Here is a 22,695-nt window from a genome sequence, read left to right as displayed (position 1 = left end):
GAGTTTGAAGGTCCATGTTATTCTCTGCCATTGCTAGCTTTTTCTTTTCGCGGTTGTCTCTTTTGTATTGCTTTTCGATTTCCAAGTTCAAAGGCACTAGATGTTCATTTCCTTTGGATCTCGTGATCATACACGCCTGAGACAACAAACAAAAACAGAAATTTTAAAAACTAAAAATAAAATAAAATTAAAACTTATAACGCCTGAAATAATGCTTAAGTCTAATCAGAAATATTAAAGTAAATTCTAAATAGTCCCCGGCAACGGCGCCAAAAAGTTGATCACTAAATTATTAGCAACAAATTACCGCAACTAACACGGTGTAATTGTAGCACAAATTAAGTAACCGAGTATCGTATCCACAGGGACTATTATGACAAATCACTCTAAGTAATCCTAATTAAACTCTAATAATATTCAGGCAAACGAAAGAAGGAAGGTTTAATTAACTTTAAACTAAAACTCAAATAACAATAATTAAAAGATCGTAGGAAAAATCAAATATGAAAGACAACTGATCCTAGGGTAGTAAATTCATTAATTAAATCTACGCAATAAATCTATTAACCCTATGTACCAGTTTAATCCAGTTATGATGAGAGATCACTTAAGTAATCAATTACTCTCGCTAGAGCAGCAACGATCGTAGATTAGTAAATTCTCTATCTCCGTTAGGTCTCAAGAAAATATACTAACTCCCAATAGCTCCTAAGAATAGCTCCCTATGATCCACCTATCTCCGCTAGGTCTCAAGATTAAAATCATATCATACATTCCTGAATCCGCTAAACAGTTATCTCCGCTAGGTCTCAAACCGAATAGCTAAACATGCAAACTATTGATCAGATAATTCACAAGAAATTAAGCACCAGGAATTATGAATCATAAACTGGAAGGCACAAAGGTATTAACAAATAAATCACATAAATTCAATCAACTATTTACAAACCCTAGAATCAGCTAAAGGAAATTAGCCGGACATGCTGAAATAAAACTTAAACATAAATGAGAAGAACATAATTGTAAAAACTGAATTATATAAAAACCGAATAAAAACTGAAGTAGCGACTTGAATCTTCAACTTGATCCAAGCCTTGAAAACTAGAAAGCTAAAATATTCTAAAGCTAAAAAACGGAAAATATTAAGTCTAGGGTTCGGAGGTGTCGGGTGTGTGCCGTCTGATGATGTGCCTTAGGTCAAAAGAGGACCTATTTATAAGCTTCAGATTTCCTTCAAATCACCATAGGAGTTGCCATGCAAAGTAGAATTCCAAAAGGAAATAGAATTCTAAAGGTAATAGAATCGATCGTGTAAAACAAGGCAACTTTCCAGCTGGATGCACGCACTGAAAACACTCCCACTCTCGCTGCCTGATTCGCGGCTCTCGCCAGAGGAATGGGTGATCTCTCTGGCCTCGCCAGAGAGATGGGTCGCCAGCGGAGTGCTATCCCCAGAGGAATGGCGACTTCTCTGACTTTTGAGCGCTGACTTTACTTCTCTGATGCTGGCACTTCTCGGCAGAGGAATAGGTGATTCCTCTGACTCTGGCGATTGGTTTTTTTGCTCTGACTTCTTGACTTCTCTGCCTTGATTTCTCTGACTTCGCCAGAGAAATGGTATCGCCTCTGGCATTGATATCTCTGGCCTCGCGACTCCTCTGGCTTTTGACTTCTCTACCGAGTTGATTTCTCTGGCGAGACTTCTCTGCATTCCGCGGATTTCTCTGGACTGGCTTTTGACTTCGCTGATCTGGGCTTTGACTTCTCTGGTCTTCCAGAGGAATGATGATTTCGCTGCTCTGCAGACCAAAACACCTAAAAATCGCAAAAATCATCCAAAATTGTATTCTTTCATCTGGTAAGCCTAAATCTCCTGCAAAGCATAGAATACACCATAAAACACACCAAATTCCAGAAGATTATCCTAAAACACGCACAAACAAACCCCTAAAAATAGTGTAAATTAAGCATAAATCAGCACTTTATCCTTGCCAATCTTCGCCGGGACCAGGAGCTGCCTCTCCGCTGCTCTTTCAATGAACTCGTTGAGGCCTTCTGCCACGATAAGGAAAAGGAAAGGTGACAACGGGTCACCCTGTCTCAAACCTCTCTCCATTTTGAAGTCTCCCGTCGATGACCCGTTCACCAATACACTTGCCGTTCCAGATTCAAGACTCCCTTTAATCCACTTCCTCCAAAGTCCGTCAAAATTAAGTCGACTGAGAAGCATATCCAAGAAATCCCATTGCACAGAGTCGTATGCTTTTGCGAAGTCAATCTTGAAGAAAATACGGCCCACTCTCTTCTTTTTTGCCTCAAAAATAGCTTCATTCAGGATAACCACCCCATCCAGGATGAAGCGACCCTTGACAAACGCACTTTGATTATCAGAAATGATCGACCCCATAACCCTCTTCAATCTGTCAGCCAGGATTTTAGCCACAATTTTATACAAGCTGGTGATAAGAGAAATTGGGCGAAAATCATCGATCGACCCAGCCCCTTCTTTCTTCGGAATCAAAACAATAAAAGAGGCGTTACCACCTTTCGGTATGTTCCCATTTTCGTGAAATTCCTTCAAAACCTGGAGTAAGTCCTCTTTAACCACGTGCCACGCCGCTCTCCAGAATGTGAAGTTAAATCCATCGGGTCCCGGACTCTTGTCTCCACAACAGCTCCACACTGCTTCTTTAATCTCGTCCAGATGAAAATCCCTGATCAGCCAATGCCTCTCTTCATTTGAAATTCTCCTCCTCATGAAGTCCAAGGGGAAATCAGGCATCTGTCGTTCTTTCCTTTTGAAAAAAGCTTCAAAATGATTTCTCACTCTTGCTTTAACCTCTTCCGGTTTAGATATCCACGAGTTTTCAAAGAGCATTCCGCCAATCTCGTTTTTAATCCGTCTCCCACGAATTGCCCTATGGAAAAAACCCGAATTTGTGTCTCCTTCTTTGAGCCATTTGAGTTTGGCTTTCTGTTGCAGCATCATCTGCTTATTCTTGAGTTGAAGGGAGAGCAGGGCTTGAATCTCATTTCTCCTAATCACCTCTGATTCTTCAAGACCTCTCTGCTCGTCCACCTTATCCTTCTCTTGAAGTTCCTTCTGAAGTTCTTGAATTTTGTAGTCAATGTCACCGAAAGAAGTCCGATTCCACACCTTCAAGGCCTCTTTAACTTTCTTCAATTTCTCCTTAACCACAAAAAAACTCCATCCCCCCACATTAGTCACCGTCCACACCTGCTTGACCATCTCCTCGAACTCCGAATGATTCACCCATGCATTGAGGAATCGAAAAGGTCTTGGTCCCCAATCTTCCGATCTTGTAGTGAGAATAATCGGACAATGATCCGAAATTGAACGTTGAAGTCCTCGTGCCGACGTCCCTTCCCAAGCAGCCAGCCAATTCTCATTAACGAGGAAGCGATCAATCTTACTCTTGCACTTTCCATTTGGTTTATACCAGGTAAATTTCCGACCTTGAGTTTTAATTTCCTCCAGATCGTTCCCCCGAATGAATTCTTCAAAACTTCTTGCATCAGCCACTCCAAACGCCTCCCCACTGCCCACACGTTCATCCCTCCTCCTAACTGAGTTAAAGTCTCCCAAGATACAGACACTCATATCCGTATTTTGTTCCACAATTGAGCTTAAGGCATCCCACAAGATCCGCTTTTCCCCTGAGCCGACTGGTGCGTACACATTGATGATGCAACATAAGATATCACCCTCCTTGTACCTACCATTCACCACCACCGCCCCCGGTAAATCCCACGTACTAGAGGCTTCAAACACCTCCCTATTCCACAAGCAAACAATTCCTCCAGCCCTTCCCTCCGAATTCCTAATCGCTATGTCTGTATAATTAGACCCCCACCAAGATTTACAGAACAAGTCCCTAAACACCTCCATATTTGTCTCCTGTAAGCAACAAAAATCGATCTTCTGCCCTTTCACCAAATCAGTAACATCTCTCTGCTTCGCAACACTCCCCAAGCCCCGAATGTTATAAGATAACAAATTCATTAAACATTCCTCAAAATACTCCCAGCATTTTCGCAAGAAAGAAAATTACCTTGCACCTCAATCTGTCGAGCAACATCTTCGTCTGGAATTCGACTTGACAGCCCGATCTTCTTTCCAAAATCCCAGATCTGTTGACCTGAACTTTGCTCCCCAATTGTCGTCTCCTGCCCTTCTTCGTTCTCCCCATCTCTTTCCTGCTCTGCCACTTCCTCCCCCCTTCCATCAATTGGCTCTAAATCTGAAATGAAGTGTTCCCATTTCTCTTTCTCCCTGTTTCTATTCTTTTTCTTTTCTCTCCCTTTTTTTCCTTTTGAATTTCGATCCCCACACCTTTTACTTTGGTTTGAACAACTTCCTTCCTCGTAGCTGAAAATCGGCGGCTCATTCCTTTCGATCCTTTGCCCTTCCTCTTTCGACGCCGTGTCATCTGCAACATTTTTGGCACCTTGATTTTCCATGTACACAACTGAAACTGCTTCTTCCCTTTCCAGAATAGCGCTTCTCTTCTCTCGTTGCGTTTGGGTCGACATTAAGGTATGACCTCCCTCACAAACGTTTCTTCCTGGCCCATCAAGAGAAACACCAGTAAAGCCACCAGTTGGGCTTTTTTGTTGTACCTTCTGAGAGTCGGCCCAGTTTTGTTCCTCAAAAATTTGGTTTGGACTTTGAAAAGCGTGGCAGTCCATCTGCCCATCCTTAACGAGTGGCTGACTCTCACCTTCGGCCCCAACCAAATTTAAAAGCATTTTCGATCCTCCTACCAACGTCCCCTCATAATTGGTTTCCTCGACAAACGTGTCTGCATGGATCGAATGAGACGAAACGTTGATTTCTTGGAGAACCGAAACATCATCATCCCTTTCACCGCTCTCGTTCTGATCTCCGATGGTTGCAGCTGCCGGATCCATGGACTCCTCCCCGCTCGACCATCCTGCATCCGATCCCGAATCCTCGAAATCCGTCTCTCCGAGCATGGAAGAGAAAGGATTCTCGTGAATTTCCTCAATGCGAAACGTGAACCTTGCTCCATTAATACAACACTCCGTCACTTGATCAATGGATCTAAGGCCCGTGGAGATTTGAATCAAAGCAACATCCAGTTTTTCTTTTTCTTTCGTCTTCTCATGCATCTTCAATACCCGACCGAACTTTGCAGTTGCCAACTCAAAGAAACGATGATTCCATGCATGTAGTGGGATCCCGACCCACCTCGTCCACACCACTCGTTGTTGAAACACATCCACAACGTTCCATTTCCTCTTCCATTGAAACCAGAACTCACTCCATTCATCCATCTCCGTTAAAACTTTTTCTGTTGGCGCGTCACAGACACTACGTATCAACACCAAATTTCCTCCCATCGTTGTCACCTTCAGTTTCCCAGCAATTTCGCTATTGATTTCTTCTTTAATCTCTTCCCACAAGAACTCATCTTTGATGAAACCCGTGAAGGCTCCATCTAGCCATCGTGTTTCCTCATTCGAAGTTTTGAACTGAAGCAAATCCGAAGATCCTGACTCCCCTTCTTTGGATCCAGTGAGCACCTCCTTAAAAGAAACCCCCATCATCCTTTTTGCGGCATGCACAACCTTTGTTTTTTCCGTCTTTCTACCTGCATCAGCTTTGAATCCCTTCCCTTTACTTCCTTGGATCTTTACTTCTCTCTCGAATCTCGGTTTGAACACCCTAATTTTATAGCTCCCAATCCACAACTTATTAAGTTGTTCCAGCAAACCGTCCCTATCTTCAACGTGTTCGAAGCGAACAAAACCGAAAGGCTTCCCTTTTTTGTCTCTCTTTCTTGGACAAAAGATGTCTGTCGGTTCTCGCACGGAACCGAACTTTCTCCTCAAAAAATCAAAGCTACACTCTTCTGGAATGTTGTTGAAAAAGAATGTAACTTTTTGTGCTTCATTCTCGTCTCTTGCTTTCCAAAGTTTCGAAAACCTTTGAGTCTTTTGGTTCAGCTGCTTCTTCACCATCCCATCGGCTCCGTTCCTCACTTCCCCTCGTCTCCTCACCTCCCTCCAGACCTCCTTTCCCATCTCTTAATTTAGAATATAAAATATGTTTAGACAACTTCAAAATTTTAGAATACTCAACTTGGGATCATCCCCTTTTTTCCTTTTTTGAAAAGTGAGCTTAATAATGTTTCCTTTCTAGATGATCTAGAGTCGAATATCGGGGAGGGTCCGGGTAAAATATAATGAATTAATTAATTTTTTTCAATGGCTTTAATTTGTGTAGATGATATATGAAAATAATTAAGAAGTTTATAGTATTTAATTTATATATGAACTGAATATAGAAGATAAGGGCGTTCGCAATTTGAGTTAGTGTGATTTGACATTAAAGTCAAATCAAATTGTAAATTACTGTTTGTGAATTTAATAAATTAAATTAAATTGTATTAATTATTAAAAAACTAAATCAACTGAAGTTGTATTAATACAAATTAATTGATGTGATTTAAATATTAGAAAAATGGTCATATATAACGGAGATTCTCTGTTAATAATAATAATAATAATAATAATAATAATGTTGCTAAGGCAAGTTTTAGTAACAATATAGATTTAATGATGCTCATCTTAGTTGACTTGAACATCCAACATTAATGATTGAATGATCCCCTCTGTAAATAAATGCTCGCTGATATGGTAGTCGGCTCGATCACTTCATCTAAACTATTTAAATATTGTTATATTCTTATACACATTGTTTATTCTATAGGTTGATTTTTCTTTTTAATCATAATAATACTTGCTATTCAATTTTGGCAATTATGGTATACAAGGTATATTTTGACGATAGTGTAGCAACCATGAGTTTTGTTCTAACCATTTTGACCTTTCTCCCTTTGTTCATATATACTACGATCATCTTCGAAGTTTTCAGATGAAATAAATTTTTAAGATGCATGATATAATTGACGAAATAAATAATTAATATAAAATAGAATTAATTGACAAATAAATACTACATTCATTCCAAATAATTGATCCCAGCTCTGAACACACAAGTGAATACGTGTAGACAATTTTACATTTTCTCTCTCATTATTGTAAGAAATTTGGAAATCATACAAATTTTGTATTGATGACAACCGTAAAATAAAAAATTTAACATTAACTTATCATGATATCTAGAATGTCACACTTATTCGTGGATGAAATTCAATTCATTTTTAAATAACACTTATTAAGAGACGAATGAAGCATTATATCTATACATAGAAAATGTACGTTGAATGAGTTGGAGCACTTATTAAGAGACGAATATGGAAGCATAAAGATGAGGATATCATGCATGTCATGAAGATTAGAGGTTTTAGCAAAAGAAGTTAAAGAAGGCAAGAATCCAACAATCCATCTCTAAGATAGTAGACGACTCAGGATTGGTATGAGAGACAGAATCCAAATACACCGCCGCAATGATCTCACCTTTGAAGTCTCTAAATTTAGTCAACAGCAGATGAAATTTCTGCTCTTCTTTTCCTTTTCATGCACACCGAGTCATTGGCATAAGCAGCCCAAAATGTTTTTACCCCCGGGGCCAGGCTTTACGATTGGGCTCATTAGTAAAAAGGTAGGATTGTGGGGCAATTGCCTCAAAGGCCCAAAGTCGGAATAAATAAATGAAGAAGCCTTTACCAAATCGCAGCCAATTTCTTTGAGGCTGGGAATGAAGTCTATTTAGTTGGTGAATGCTGAGAGCAAAGACTGAAAAGAGTAGAGAAGAAATTTGATCTGAGTGGAGCTCGCATATATCAGCCCTGCCTCAAACAAGATGGTTATCACGGATAGATTTCAGCTCAACTGTTTTCGTGTGTACCATACATTTTTCCTCTATGGATATAAGTTTTCCCCTCGTTGTATACAGGGACACGCTCTCAATTTTTTATTTTTATTTTCAGATTTTATTGTAATCATTTAAGAGAACTGCAATTTACTTTTCTTTCGTAATCAAGTGCTCATTGTTATTGTGTTACCTCACTTTTATCTTGCACCTTACAAATCACCCACCATCATTAAATCTGTTGTCACCAAAACTTGCCTTACCAACATTATTATTATTATTAAATTTAATACTATAATTCATGTTTTGTTATTAATCAATCTAATTCATAAATGATGACATTTTGACATTTGTGTATACTCCTTCCGTCCCACTTTGATAGTCCACATGTTTTTCACACATATTAAGAAAATACAATAAATATTGTTTGAATAATGTAATTTATAAGTAATTATTGTATTTTGACTTTATTAATTGTTCTACATACTCCCTTCGTCCCACGAATCTTGACACGTATTCTTTTTTGGGCCGTCCCATGAATCTTGACACATTTCTAAATACGGAATAATTATTACATTCTCTCTCCTACTTTATTACTTTTATACTCTCTCCGTTCCACTGTATGTGAGACCTTTTTTTTGGACACCGAAATTAAGAAAAATGTATTTTGTTTGTAGGTGAAAAAGTAAAAATGTGTTTAAAGGGTAAAATCTTTACCAAAAAAGGAAAGAGTCTCACTTACAGTAGAACGCCTTAAATAGAAAGAGTCTCAGATATAGTGGGACGGAGAGAGTACTTTATTAACTACACACTTATAACACTAATCTACAATTTCTTAATTCGCGTATTCAAACCAAACGTGTCAAGATTAGTGGGACGGAGCGAGTATTACATTTACATATATTAAATAAAGTTATTTAAAAATAAAATAAAAATGTACTAAAACATATTATAATCATGATAGATTCAAAACTGACTGTTTATGACTCCAGAGTCCACATATTAGGAGTCAAGAGACCAAGACCCCCTAACCACGTTTTCATTCCGGTACATGGTGGTATGTTTATTGAACCATAAAGAAAATAAAATAAAAAAACATTTTCTTCCGGAAATCCAAGAGGGGAATTCCCCATTTTTCTTCTCTCACAAAATCAAATCCCTAACTCTCTCTCCCTCCTCTTCTCCTCCGGCGAAAATTCGCCTTTCGACCACCCAGTACCGCCGCCGCCTTATCATTTTCTCGTCCCCTGTCCGACGGCGAGCGCACGCCGCAGCCGCCGCCCAACGTGACGACTTCAGCAGCAGCCGTTCGGCTAAAACAGCCGCCACCGCCGTCTGACCCGGCCGCGCGATAGCACAGTCACGCCTCCCTTTCGGCCGACACCTAGCCGCCTCTTCTCGCCCTCAGCCCGATTCTGCGACTCGACACTACAAGAGTACCTCCCTACTCGCCCAAACTCGGCATTTCTTTTGCCCCTTCTTTTATTTTATTTTTCTTCTACTTCTATCCTCCAAGTTTCTCTCTGTTCGTTACTGTTTTCAAATCTCTGTGAACATGTGATGGGAAATCTAATCGTATGAAGTAGGATTTATGTGTGCTTTGAGTTTAAGTCTCGTGCTGCTTTACAGTTGTTCATGATGTTAGGTTTGTTTTGAGTGGATTTATATCTCCATTGTGAGTTTAACTTAGTTGACTAAAACTACAGTTTTCTTTTAACCTTGGTGACACAGAATCCAAAGTCTAGGCGATTCTCTTCCATCTTAGACTTTCCTGGTGTGCCTGCGCTTTTTCAGTTTTTTTGTTTTTGCTAATATATATGTTTGTTCTTGATTTCTTGTCACTGTCGAGTAGTATTAGTTGGTGGGTTTTAAAACTTTTAGAGTTGGGAATTGTTTGGTACAGTATCATCTAGTAGGTTAATTGGACTCTGTTCTTTTCCTGTTTGTTGACTGTTGCATTGATATCCTATATTGATTATGTCCGGCACTGGCAGCTTGAAATGCTATTTACTTAGTTTATGTCTATGCTTTGTCTTTAATTATTAATAGTTTAATACATCTCGTATAGATGGAAATTGAAATTCGAATGACGTCAAAATAGTTGTTGGTAACTGCGTATTAATGTTGAATTATCTTGCTGTCGATTTCTTCATTTGTGATGTAATTGTATCCACATCTATGTCGATTTCTTCATTTGTGATGTAATTGTATCCACATCTACACGTTGGATGTTACCTTATATTAGGCAACTAAAACTTGTTAGGTGTACTAACAGTAAATTGTGTAGATGGCAATCATGTCATTACTAATATGTGGAGCAATTGAGATGGGACTTGTTAAGCTATCATATGCTCTAGTTTCTCGACTAAAGCTAGGTAGGTCATTGATTGTATCTAACATTTAACCAGTAAATTTGGACTGAAGAAGATTATCTAAGTCAATAAAATAACATAAAGCCAATAAGTTGCTTGTTCATTTTACGTTAGCTTTCATGGGCCAATATTTTCTTAGGTATGAGTTTCTTCCTCTCTTTGATGTGTTTTTGCTGGTTGGCCAGCAAATTTATTATACTACAAAGTACAAACGTCCTCACAGACACACTCTCAGTCACTCTCTCTCACACACACAGTAAGACATATAGATCTTCAGATAGACGTCCGTCTTCTATTTTGCAAGTTGGCTTAATTTAATTGTGTACCTCTCTTTGTATTTAAGTACTTTTTTTGGCTTTACCAAAGGTGAGTTTTTTTTTTCTAGAGTTAAAAATATTGTCTTTTCCTGATTTCTATTTCTGATATCTGATTAACTAGTGAAAGTGAATATTACATTACATGCTGGTTTTTTGTGTTTTTTATTGTGGTAGTGCTACCTAACACCCTCAAGCTTCACTTTATGTTATAATTTGCAATAAATTATGTTCCATAATGAAATGGTATATAAGCATCAATCGACAATCTGTGATGAGCACGAAAAGGTGAAAATATCATTTCTTTTCTACACTGGGTGTATAGTGGCCATGCCTTTTCAGAAGTCATAAAACACTGAAAGTAATAAAAAATTTAAGGTATTAGTCTTATTTTCTGAATGCCAAGGTAAAGCTTGATTGCAATTTGGGCAAAGCTTAGTGGGTTTGAATATTATAATTTGCTAAGTATTGTTACCAGATATGTTTCTCCATTTCAATAGTTTGTGATGTGTGATAATTTCAGGAAATGTTATGCAGTCCGTTTACGTTATTTATCTGTTTTCCTTGTCTGACCACAGGTATTACAACGCTTAAAAGCTACAACATTTTTCAGAAGGAAATCAGTTGATGGAACTATCTGTGAGTTATCTTGCATGCTTAAATTGAATCATGCCTGCTGGAAAATACTTAGCAATCATTTCTTGGTTCAACGTTTCGATAATTCTAGGATAAGGAATCTAGGACGCCGTGCAGGATTGGTGACAGATCTACTAGCGACGTTGTTGTAAGGATTAGAACACAGGAAGGGCGTGATGATTGGATATACTGTCACTCACATATACTTGTAGACAAAAGCAAGTATTTTGCTGACCGGTTATCTGACAGTTGGCCAACATGCCAGATTCTTGACTCGCGTAACTGCGTTGAGGTTTATTGTGAAGAATCAGATTTTGACCATCATATTGTCATTCTTAGACTTTTCTATATCACCTCAGATGTGACTGTGACTGATATAGGCAGTGTTAAGAATGCTCTTGGCATACTGAGAGTTGCGATTCATCTGGAATGCCCTCAAATTGTTTCCACATGTGTAGGCTATTTGGAAGCAGTCCCTTGGGATGAATCTGAGGAAGACGAGATTTTGAAAGTTATTCCTGGAATGGGATCTCCAGCAGAAACGATACTTGCTCGTCTGCAGCCAGTCAATCCTTTGGCTGTTGTTAAGATCTTCGTTTCAGCCATCCAATTTGCCACATCATCTCCACCATCTTCGATGAATGATCTGAAGGTCTCATCTCAGGAGCAGCTTGAGTACCTGCTGACTGAGGATGACGATGCTCCTTTGTTAACCGCTGATGATGAAATTAAAATGGAAGCAAAGTTATGCGTCAATAGGTTATTGATGAGATTTGTTAACCTTGTGGAATCTTTGGTTGGTGATCTCCAAGAATCAATGGCTGAAGCAGCAAAGATCGAGTTGTTCCAGGCCTATTTAAATGATTTATCATGGGCTTCTCAAATAGTAACAAAGTTGGAAATCTCAAGTGATTTTGTTCTCACTTGGGTGGAGACATCTGTAAAGATAGTGAAAGTTGCTGAGGAAGCTTGCCGGGAAAGTTCACTACAGATACAGGTGAAAGTTCTTGAGGTTGCTGCCAAAGTGTTGGAAGCTATAGGGTATGGAACTCTAATCTTGCCTACTACGAAACGCCTTCAAATGGTTAAAGTCTGGCTTCCGTTTGTTAGACTTGTGAAGCCTTCAGTTGACTCTGTTACTTCTGATGATGACAATGATATGATGTTGAAATCTAACGATGAGCTTTGGCAATCCTTGGAATCAGCATTTGTGTCAATGATTCTTGCATTGCCATCATCAGACCAAGCAGAAATCTTGACTGAGTGGTTCGAAAATAAACAGATTCGCTACCCAGATTTGACTGAAGCCTTCGAAGTGTGGTGCTATAGATCAAAAGTTGCCAAGCGAAGGCTGGCGTTGCTTGATGGAAACGACCTAACTCCTAACAGAGTATGATAAGGCCGGGTTTGCTCGATGAATCATATCACTCTTCTAGTAAGATTCTGTAACCTGTCATTTTGTGTTTATTCTTGAGTATATCATGGAAAATTAGCAATTCAAAAGCAGTGTACTAATTCGGAAATCATGTAGATATGGTGTATGTTTCATGTAATTTTTACTCATCATAGTTTTGATGCATTGAGTTGAGGATTTTTTGAATTATATGATGCTTTGTTTTGCACGTTTTAGAATTGTAGTTTTGCAGGTGACTCACATATTGATTTTGTTAAGCAACTTCAAAGCTGATGCAATTCAGATTTTGTAAGCAGTAATGTATATATCTGTCGAGCTTCATTTCTGGTTTGCTAATAAGTGTGAGATGCAACACAATCTAAAACAGACAAATTGAATTGCAAAAAAGGCCACTTTATTATGAATGTTTTCTCTTGAATTTATATCTAACAGCATTCATATCGCGGATGAGCGCTCGAGAAGAAACAGAGGGGCACGTTTTCAGCATTGTCCAATCAAAAAAATTAAAAATTTGAGCTTTTTATATTTTTTTAAAATTGAAAGAGCTGTTTGGCTCAAACGGTCAAATTGCAAAAAAAAAAAATAATAATAAAATCTATAAATACTCATTCATTCACACAGATATACACTATATTTCACTCATTTTTCTATTCATCTTCTTCTTCGAAAAAAAATGCCTTATCTTTCAACTCTTCCTCCGATTCAAACGGCGATAAGGTTCCGATCGGCCTTGGTCCTAACGTTTATCCCAACCTTTATTTCATGCAATTTGTGAGTAAATTTATGGAAATGGCGAGGGCCGAGGCATGTATGACTCGGTAGCCCTCCAAAAAAGAAGAAGGAAAAATAAAGCATACATTCATCGCAATTGTGAAGTCGATGGTGAACGATTTTATTAAGATAACTTTGCCCTCGATTCAGTATTTGGAGAAGCATTTTTATGACGATGTTCATATATGCCGATCCTTGTTTTTGTTCATCGTTAATGCGGTGGAGTCCGATCCTTACTTCCAATAGCGCGAAGACGCTATTGGGAGAGTCTGCTTCACACCAATCCAGAAATATATAGTGGCAATTCGACAACTCGCGAATGGAGGTGCCACAGATTCTTATGACGAGTGTCTGAGTATTGCAGAGTCGACGGCGTTGCTATGCTTGAGGAAATTCTGTCGAGTAATCGTCCGCATCTTCGGCCTGAAATATTTAAGGAGACCGATTACCAAAGCTACTTGCTATGCACGAGGTGAAGCACAGGTTCCTGGGAATACTAGCTAGGGAGCCTCAATTGCATACACTGGAGGTGGAAGAATTGTTCGACTGCATGACAAAGAGCTTACACCCGAGGTGATCACGACAAACCGATGATTATACTTGAGGCGATTGGATCTCAATATCTGTGGATCTAAAATGCCTTCTTCAGGGTTTCTAGTTCAAACAACGACATCAATATGCTCAACCAATCATCGTTGTTTAACGATAGTATTTCAAAAAATGCTCCGGCGATGCACTTCGAGGCCAACAACGCCACTTTAGTATGGTCTACTACTTAACTGATGACATCTATCCAGATTGACTAGCATTAATCTAGAGTCCTATATTCACTTCAGATGAGAATAAGAGGAGGTTCAAATTGATGCAAAAAGCTCAGTTGGTAAGACGCTTCCCTTCCCACTAATAGGTCAGGGGTTCGAGTCATCAAGGGGAGAAATAGGGAACCATTATTGATTCTCTTTTTCTTCTTTTTTTGAAAAAAAAAAATGATACAAGAAGTTTCAAGAAAATACTGTTGAAATAGAAATTTTATTAAAAAGAAAAAAGAGAGAAAAAATAAAAGAAACCCTGAAAGCACAGACGCTAACAAAGGATCCGTCTAAAAGCAAAACAAAAAACCACAAAAAAAAAACCGCAAAGCAAAGCTGCAAGAAAATACTTATAACAAGCTTTTGGTGTTATTCAAGCTCGTTGGACTTATTATTAGAGGTCACACTCATCTATAGAAAATAAGCAACCAAGCAATGTCCCATTTTTGCATGCATTATTTTGCACAACGTGATAATTGATGATGAAGGAGAGTATGCGACAGAATGGGAACCCGAGGAGAACGACGAGGCGTCAAGCAGCACTTCTCAACCTAAGACTCACACCAGAGCTCTGCTGGAATTTTGTGCGTATTTGGCTCGAGACTCCATCCTTTGCGATAAATAATTGCACGCTCGCTTCCAAGACGAGTCAATCGAGCATATTTGGGCACGATTTGATCATATCCACCCGTAGTTCAAAGTATGTAATTTTTTAAAATTTTTGTAATATTTTTCTAATTATTATATATATACATATATATTAACTAATGTGAAGTTGAATTTTATTTTTAATAAAATTTTAATTTAATTTTAAAATGTATTAAAAATAAAGCAAAAATAAAAATAAAAATTAGAGAGAGAAATAAAATCAATAATGCTATTTGGACAAAATTTGTCCAGACAAAATATGATGAAATACTTTATAAAATAAATTTATTTAAAAAATTTGGTTCAAAATAAAATAAGATTTAGCTAGTTTTATTCTTTTCTTTATATTGCATTTTTTTTGTAATTTTTTTAATAACCTTTTCAATTATTATTATTTTAAAGTACACAAATTACAAATAAAATAACAAAAAATAAAACAAATTGTTAAAAAATTATGAAAAAATTACAATATAGAGAATGCAATAAAACTAACTAAATCCTTTTAAACTTGAATCAAAATTTATAACTAAATTAATTTTTAAAAAAATTTAACCTTATTTTTTGTCTAGGCAAATTTTGTCCAAATAACATTACTCAAATAAAATAGCCCAATTTAATTTAATTAAATTATTGGGTGTGGAAGCTCTAATTTCCCTAGAACTTACCTTTCCATTAGTTGATTCAATCCAGTTATTATTGGTGGCTTCATTCTTCCATTAGTTGATTCAATCCAGTTATTATTTTGGTGGCTTCATTCAAAGTTGTAGGTGAATGAATATTTTCTTCTTTATCGGTTTTCACGTGGGACTATTAATAACACACAAACACTTCTCTCTCTCGACTCTTCATGCTCTAAAACATTTGACACCTTCGTTACTTTACGTGCGACGCTAGAAAAGTATAAATACCGAACATGTGTACACGAAGGTCTTAACTATTTTTTTGTTTTATATATATATATGAATTATATAAATAAATAAATAACTAATTTAAATACAGCAAGACGGTGGACTCAAACCTAGGACTTTAAGTCTTAGATATTAACCACCTATCGCTAGGCCAACACACGTATACATACGAAGGTCTTAATTATTTTTTGATAAATTAATAATATTAAATAACAAAAAAATAAAAATAAAAATAAAAATAACAATAAAAAAATAAGAATTGTAATGCAAGAAAGAAAAACAGAACACTCCAAAATATGGATATAAAACCACTCTTTATTCTTCTATACCACCCAATAATACATCTAAGTTTCCCACTTTAATCATCTGTATAGCAACAAAATCAATATACAACGCTCAATCGAATCTCTAAGAAATATACTAAATTAAGCTGTCGGAATGTGTTATGAATACAACTAGAGTTGTAGCTAATTAAGCATCTTAATCTCCTCGTATGTAATGTAATATTAACCTAATCATGCATCAACTCCTTTGTTCCTAGTAAGAAACGAAATCTTGTTGGCAATATACCTGTCTTAAGTGACAAAGTCCGGCAACAACTGCGCCGCGAACCTCTTATTATTCTGAACGTCGATGTTATCATACATAGCCGACGCATCGAAGCCCCCGAAATGATGAGTCCCAGCCTCCATTTGGTTGGAGAGGTTCTCACAGTGTTGGAGGCCTAACGTGAGCGAAACACCGTTGCTCGAATACGGTTGTTGGAACTGTTCCATTCCTACAATTGGATCGTACGATGCGAAGAAATTTGCAGGCGCCCCCGTGATGCTAAATCCTTGTCGGCTCTCGTAGTCCAATTTCATGGGAATCTCCGCATTGGACATGTTCATTGATGGGGACAACGACGCATCGCCGTTTCGTGGTTTCTTCGCACGTGTGTTGTTCTGGGCAGCTGGTGATGTGTTTTGGACTTCAATTTTGGGTGTCTTGTCTTCTTCTTCTGATCCGTCTCTTTGCTGAGCTTTCATCTCCTCCGCGTACATCTCCTCCACCATCGGCTTCCACAGCCGAACGCGGGCGTTGATGAACCAGTTAGACACCTGAGGAACAACAATTAATCAGCACTGTATGTCAAATACATGATATTCAATCTTTTTTAAAATGAAAATTTCTGGTACGTACCGACATAGTTTTTACACATGTTGTTCATGATGAATAATTTTTCTGAGCAAGATAAATAAAAAAAAAAAAGTCGCGCAATCTCTTTTCTCTCAGGGTAGTGGTAGTGGTGTGATAATATTTTCCCATGTTTTGAACATGAGATTGAAAAAAATGATGTGATAATTTTTTTCTATCTTTTTTTAATACCTCATTCTCTCTACTCCATGGAAAAAAAAAAGTACCTGACTTCTAGTAAGCCCCGCCTGCTTGGCAAGCATGACCTTGTCCGAATCCTTGGGATAACTGCACACATTTCATGAAAAATGAAGAAACATATTTAAGGAAAAAAAAAAAAGTGAAAAGTGATGGGGGATTGAATTTATACGGGTGGAGGAAGTGTTGGAAGAGCCAAGCGCGAAGAACAGAAACAGAGCGCTCCGGCAAGCCTCTCTGAGGTCTCCATGCATTGTTATTGTTAATCTGGTGTGGGTGTGGGTGTGGGATGTGGTTATTCATTTCGCCTAAGTTGGTGGTAGCCCCTCTTATTTGGAGCATGATTGCATCTTTGAGGCAGCGGAACTGCTTTGAGATTGTTTGCAATGCCAAAGATGTGTATGTTTTGGCGGATCCCACGCCCGCTGCTTCTTCCAGCCACTTTATCACCATCTGCATTTGCTCATCATATTGCTTGTACCTCTGCTCAACCTACATTTTCCCCCATTTACTGCATTAATTACAAAATCTTCTCATTTTTCACGTCTAATGTTGTCATTTAATATCACGTTACGTCTATATTTATAGTGTTAATTATCAGGTACTAAGCCTCTAAATTATCTAAATTTGTATTTATACACCACATAAAGATTGCTTGTATCACTTTTAGTTGATAATGATATTGCGATCAAGAATGATTTGCTCCCAAATCAAAATAGATGTTGGTATACATGGCTGCTTCAAAATCCTATTTCCGTGTCAGTATTAATTTGAAGATAAACTAATCTTCTCAGTCGCAAAGTTAAAATTGATAGAAAGTAGAGTGATTTGGAAAAAGTTTGATAATTTACATGCTATTGTACATGAATTTAAATTATAAGTAATGAGGCTTACCTGGTGAAGCAGGTCAACAAGCTTGGCTTTCTTCATCTGAATTTCTTGTTTCTCCGCCGTAGTGAGGTCAGCCCCACATTTAGCGCGGCCGTCTCCGGGCGGCGGTTCTGCAGTAGTCTTGGGCTGTCCATTATCTGATTCTCTACCGTTGTTGGCTTCCTTCCTTATATTGACGACTTCATCAAGGAGCTGCTGCGCCACCTTCAAATACTTACAACTCAGCGCCGCCTTCTCCGGAGCCCCGGAAACCCTAACTTCCTCCGGCTGAGATGGCTGCTGCGAGGAGAGGCTCAAGGAGAGTCCCTGCTTAGATCGTGTAACCTCACGCGCGGCGCTGCTGTAGAGGAAGCGTGCGTCTTGGTGCAGCGGCGAGGCTTGGAGAGGGATGCCGGCGAGATGCTGAATCTGAGAGGCGGCGTTTGCGGAGGAGCTGGAGTTGAGGAATATGAAGTTGGCGGAGGAGGGCGGCGGAGGAAGGTTGTCGGAGTATCCGTTGTAGGCGGGGTTCATGAGAATAAGGGTTTGTAAAGCGTCGCCGTTTCCTTGCATTTCTGTATTATTGCCATGGAAGTACGTCGCCATTTCACAAAACAGACTTGTTTTTCACACACAACTCAACTGCAGTGTGTATAATAATATTCAAGAATTAATTAAAACTGTTGGGATTGACTGCTGAAAACGCACTTGGAAACTTTCAAAACGACAATAACATATTTAATTATTGGCCTCGAAAATCTTGGGCATGCTGAAAAGTCCAACAAAGTGTCCAATCAAGACTGCTACCAAAAAATATTTTCCAAGTCTTGAAAAATTAATTAATAAAAAAGAGAAAAAATCTATGCCCTCTTCACCCACCTTCAAGCTGATCGATGGCGTATGGAGGCGAAGAAGCCAAGCATGCACAACATATTTCCTAATATAGATAGTTAAAATAAAATAAAAAAGCTCATGATTGAAACTTGGATTTAATTTATTGAAATAGGTGGTTTCAGAAAATTAGAAGAAGGTTATTATTATTGGTACCTGGAGTAAAGGGGCACGTGCACCTACATCATCTGCCAAGTAATGAAAGCACAGGTTTAATTTGGTTAGCAGTCGTGACGTCGAATAGTACAACAAAATTCAATCACCAGTTTTTGATATCAACTATGCAAATTCAATCAAGGTCGGATAACATGAGAAACTAACATCAAAACAGAGAGACACACACCACCCCATACCAAAACGCTCCACTCTCACTCTCTCTCTCTCTCCATATGCTAAATATAGTAGCAGTGCCTTCACTTCACTCAAATTCTGTCAGGAAATAATGGACTACTCTCTCTCTCTCTTGATAGGTAGAGAGAGAGAGAGAGAGATGGGCTACAAAAATGAAAAAATTTACGCAGAAAGATGTTCATCTGTGTTGAGTCGATTATCCACAGAATTTATCAACCTTTTTCTTTCCTCTCCATATAAATTAGAAGAAAGAAGCTGAAAATTGGAAAGGGCTACATGTACATAGTTGTTTCTCTCTCAAGTTTTTTTTTCTTTTCTTTTGTAGCTTTTTGGGCGAAATTTATACCTGCGAAGAACTCTGATCAAAGGGGAGAATTCAGTGATTATGACCTTCCTTTTCAGTTTGATTTGAAGCTGCCACTGCCAGGACTTCCGTTCGTCATTCTAACAAACAAATCCAACTGTTTTCAGAGTGACAAAGATGTGATCATGTGAGTGTTTTAAGTTTGAAAACGCCATTATCAAAGTGTGTCAGAAAATGCATACATACAAACAGCTGAAAAACGAGGAAACGTCCACTTCTAACTGAATATTATTATTCTATCGCAACATTTGAAAAAAACAAAAAAAAAAAACAAGAAGAAAAGAAGAAGAATTGTAATAATTATATTGAAGAAGAGATGATTATGGTGTTGATCGTGAATGAATGATATGAGTCGAGGGATGCCCATTTTTCTCCTTTTTCTAAAAGGAGGTGGGGTCGTAGGATGGGTCAGGGGGGCTCTTCATTATTGATTTCTCTTTTGTCTTTTTTATTTTTATTTTACATAATTATCTTTGGATTTTAATCTTGGTATTTTTCTGTGGTGGATAAAAGAGTTTGAGGATAAAGCCACGAAGCATTTCAAATGCCAAAATTGCTGGACCAACTACGCAAAAGATATTGTATTGCGAGATAATGTTATTAATCGTTCCATATATATATATATATATATATATATAGGGGAGGGATCCATAGAGAATTATATTTTTCGAAAGAACAGAGAATAACGAATGAACATATAAATTTTACGAACAAATCAACATAACTATTGAACAAATGTATTCAATAAATACAACAAATATAGTGAAAATCTCGTCCATCTCAGGATTCGAACCCAGGCCAAAATCTTATTCATACGGTGCATTGATTTATTCATCGAAAATATAGACTTATTCGTTATTTTTTCACGCATTCTCCATTCTCAAAATATTTAGCATTCTCCATGGATCTTCTCTCTCTCTCTCTCTATATATATATATATATGAAAAAAGATCAATAAAAAATGCTAAATATAAAGAGTAAGGCGGTCTGAATTAGTCAATAAATTTATTGAACACGCCAATAATTTTACTAAATACATATTACGCATGGGGTTCAAATTTTGAAGGTGACGTGCTTTATGAATATATGTATGTTCATACAGTCTCTTTATTTATTTGGTAAAAATTATTGACTTATCCAGAATGAATAATATAGAATTCTCCATTGATCCTAACCCGTAGTATCGTGCACTTAAGTAGTACGTAGATCCAATCTAGACACCACACATTTTGTGTATGTGGCCAATCAAAATTGTGACACGTGACGAAGAGCTTCCAAAGCATTTCAAGGAAAAATCTGTATAGGGATAAAATCGAAATTTATTTTTCGGATTAAAAAAAATTGAAACACATGTTTTTCTAGGAAAACATGTTTTTCATGCATAAAATTTACACAAAAATGCATAACAGTACACACAAATGCATTAATTTATACAAAAAATGCATTGCATTTTTCCACAAATCTGATTTTTTTACCCCTGACCCCCCTCCCCGCCAATTTTTTTTAATAATTATTAATTTTTTTTTGGGAAAACATGCATAAAATTTCGCACAAAAATGCATAACAGTAAACACAATTGCATTAAATTGTACAAAAAATGCATTGCACTTTATGACAAATTTAATGCATTTTTTGTGTGAAATTTTATACATTTTTGTATGAAATTATATGCATGTAAAACATGTCTGTTTTGAATAAATCTAAAAAATTTTGATTTTTTTTTATATATCCGTTTTTTTTTCTTTCGATTTTACCCCTAGGCAATTTTGTCTTGGAAGGCATTGGAAGCTCTTTGCCACGTGTCACAATATTGGTGCGGCACATGTACAAAATGTGTGGTCAAGATTGGATACTACGTGATCTCATTCCTATATATATGGGCTAATCAATGTAGTTTATACTCCCTCCATCCGCGATATCATTTCTACTTCCATTTATAGCAGTAGGGTCCACGAACCTCCACTCACAATAATAGTGGGATCCAAACTCTACCCACAATAATATAACTACTATCCTCCACTTTGTTAAAATTTGTGTCGTCCACAAAATGAAAACAATATCGTGAACGAAGTCATATTTTAAATATCCTTTTCTTGATAGTATGGCTTTGCTAATTAGGGTTGTTGCATCAATAAATTTAGAAAAGCATCCCTAGATTCCTACATGAAATTTATCATAATCTTATTTTTATTTATCTATAAAAAATATCATATTCATTATATAATAATAAAATCTACATTACTTAATTACCATCTTATTAACTTTTTATTCCCCATTATTTACAAAATTCGTTATTAATGGCCTAACTCCTCACCCCTCTGCTGTTTGTTAAAAAAATGATGGAGTTTAAAGGCATTGTTCAAATTTTTTAATAGCGGTCTATATTTAAAATTAAGTTTTCCCTCTTTAAATTTGATTTTCCTAGGTTATTAAATGCATATGTTATAATTTTTTTTAAGGATTATACATCAAGTTTATTGTATACTCCCTACGTGCCCCATAAATATGTATAAATGCGTTCGGCCTGAGTTTTAATAAAAAGTTGTTTAGAGTATTGATAATGGAGAAGTGACCACACATTAAGAATATTGTTAAGTAGATTGTAGGTAAATAATATAAGTTACAAAGATAAAATTGTGAAAATTATGTATATAATAACATCCAAAAATAGGATTTGCATATATTTGGAGGACGTACCAAAAAAAAAAGATATACATAAATATTGGGGACCAAGGGAGTATTAAATTTCATATATTAATAAAAGGAAATTAGATTAGGGGTATAGATTTTTTTTTTTAAAGTTATAAGAGGTATTTAAATATAAACAATTATATATGCAATCTGCATGCAGACGGGACCTCATCATCATTCATCACCGCACGCAAGCAGAATTAAACTCAAAACTTGTCACAAAGAACGGTATTCGATCGGATGCATAGGGGTATAGACTTATATGTTTGATTTTCAATTAATTAAATTTAAGTTGGGAGCATATGCAAACTTTATTTCACGGCTAGCTGAAAATTGAAAACCCCATGTGCACGTTCATTGGTCAATCACTTTTAAGAACCAATTGGAAATGTGGTCCAGCCTGGTCATAAGTCCACGTCAGCTTTTCTCTGGCCACCTCATCTCCCAATCCATCATCATT

The 22,695-nt window shown here is 37.2% G+C and overlaps 2 protein-coding genes across 24 annotated transcripts; one reads left to right on the top strand and one right to left on the bottom strand.

Moving 5' to 3' along the window:
• The first annotated feature begins 8,871 nt into the window (after positions 1-8,871).
• On the top strand, positions 8,872-12,747 carry LOC131020482 (BTB/POZ domain-containing protein At3g05675). Of its 4 annotated transcripts, none has more exons than XM_057949324.1 (3): positions 8,872-9,258; positions 11,087-11,147; positions 11,236-12,747. In XM_057949324.1, exons 2-3 carry the CDS (start codon positions 11,136-11,138, stop codon positions 12,538-12,540), a joined length of 1,317 nt encoding a protein of 438 aa, XP_057805307.1. In that variant the 5' UTR covers positions 8,872-9,258; positions 11,087-11,135; the 3' UTR covers positions 12,541-12,747. The 4 variants fall into 4 exon arrangements, with proteins under 4 accessions (XP_057805307.1, XP_057805310.1, XP_057805308.1 ...); XM_057949327.1 differs by having other exon boundaries at positions 8,876-9,258; positions 11,603-12,747; XM_057949325.1 differs by having other exon boundaries at positions 8,876-9,258; positions 11,087-11,436; positions 11,603-12,747.
• Positions 12,748-15,991: 3,244 nt separating this feature from the next.
• LOC131020481 (BEL1-like homeodomain protein 1) lies at positions 15,992-19,965 on the bottom strand. Of its 20 annotated transcripts, none has more exons than XM_057949308.1 (8): positions 19,731-19,960; positions 19,527-19,641; positions 18,986-19,017; positions 18,818-18,875; positions 17,963-18,580; positions 17,241-17,560; positions 17,098-17,158; positions 15,992-16,794 (listed from the first exon to the last, which is right to left on the bottom strand). In XM_057949308.1, exons 5-8 carry the CDS (start codon positions 18,542-18,544, stop codon positions 16,270-16,272), a joined length of 1,488 nt encoding a protein of 495 aa, XP_057805291.1. In that variant the 5' UTR covers positions 18,545-18,580; positions 18,818-18,875; positions 18,986-19,017; positions 19,527-19,641; positions 19,731-19,960; the 3' UTR covers positions 15,992-16,269. The 20 variants fall into 20 exon arrangements, with proteins under 20 accessions (XP_057805291.1, XP_057805292.1, XP_057805300.1 ...); XM_057949309.1 differs by having other exon boundaries at positions 19,727-19,888; XM_057949317.1 differs by having other exon boundaries at positions 17,963-18,513; positions 19,727-19,888.
• Positions 19,966-22,695: the final 2,730 nt, after the last annotated feature.

The sequence above is a fragment of the Salvia miltiorrhiza genome, chromosome 4 (assembly GCF_028751815.1).
Source record: "Salvia miltiorrhiza cultivar Shanhuang (shh) chromosome 4, IMPLAD_Smil_shh, whole genome shotgun sequence".
NCBI classification, from domain to species: Eukaryota; Viridiplantae; Streptophyta; class Magnoliopsida; order Lamiales; family Lamiaceae; genus Salvia; species Salvia miltiorrhiza.
The sequence above is the reverse complement of the archived record's forward strand: the minus strand, read 5'-3'. Positions and strand labels throughout refer to the sequence as shown.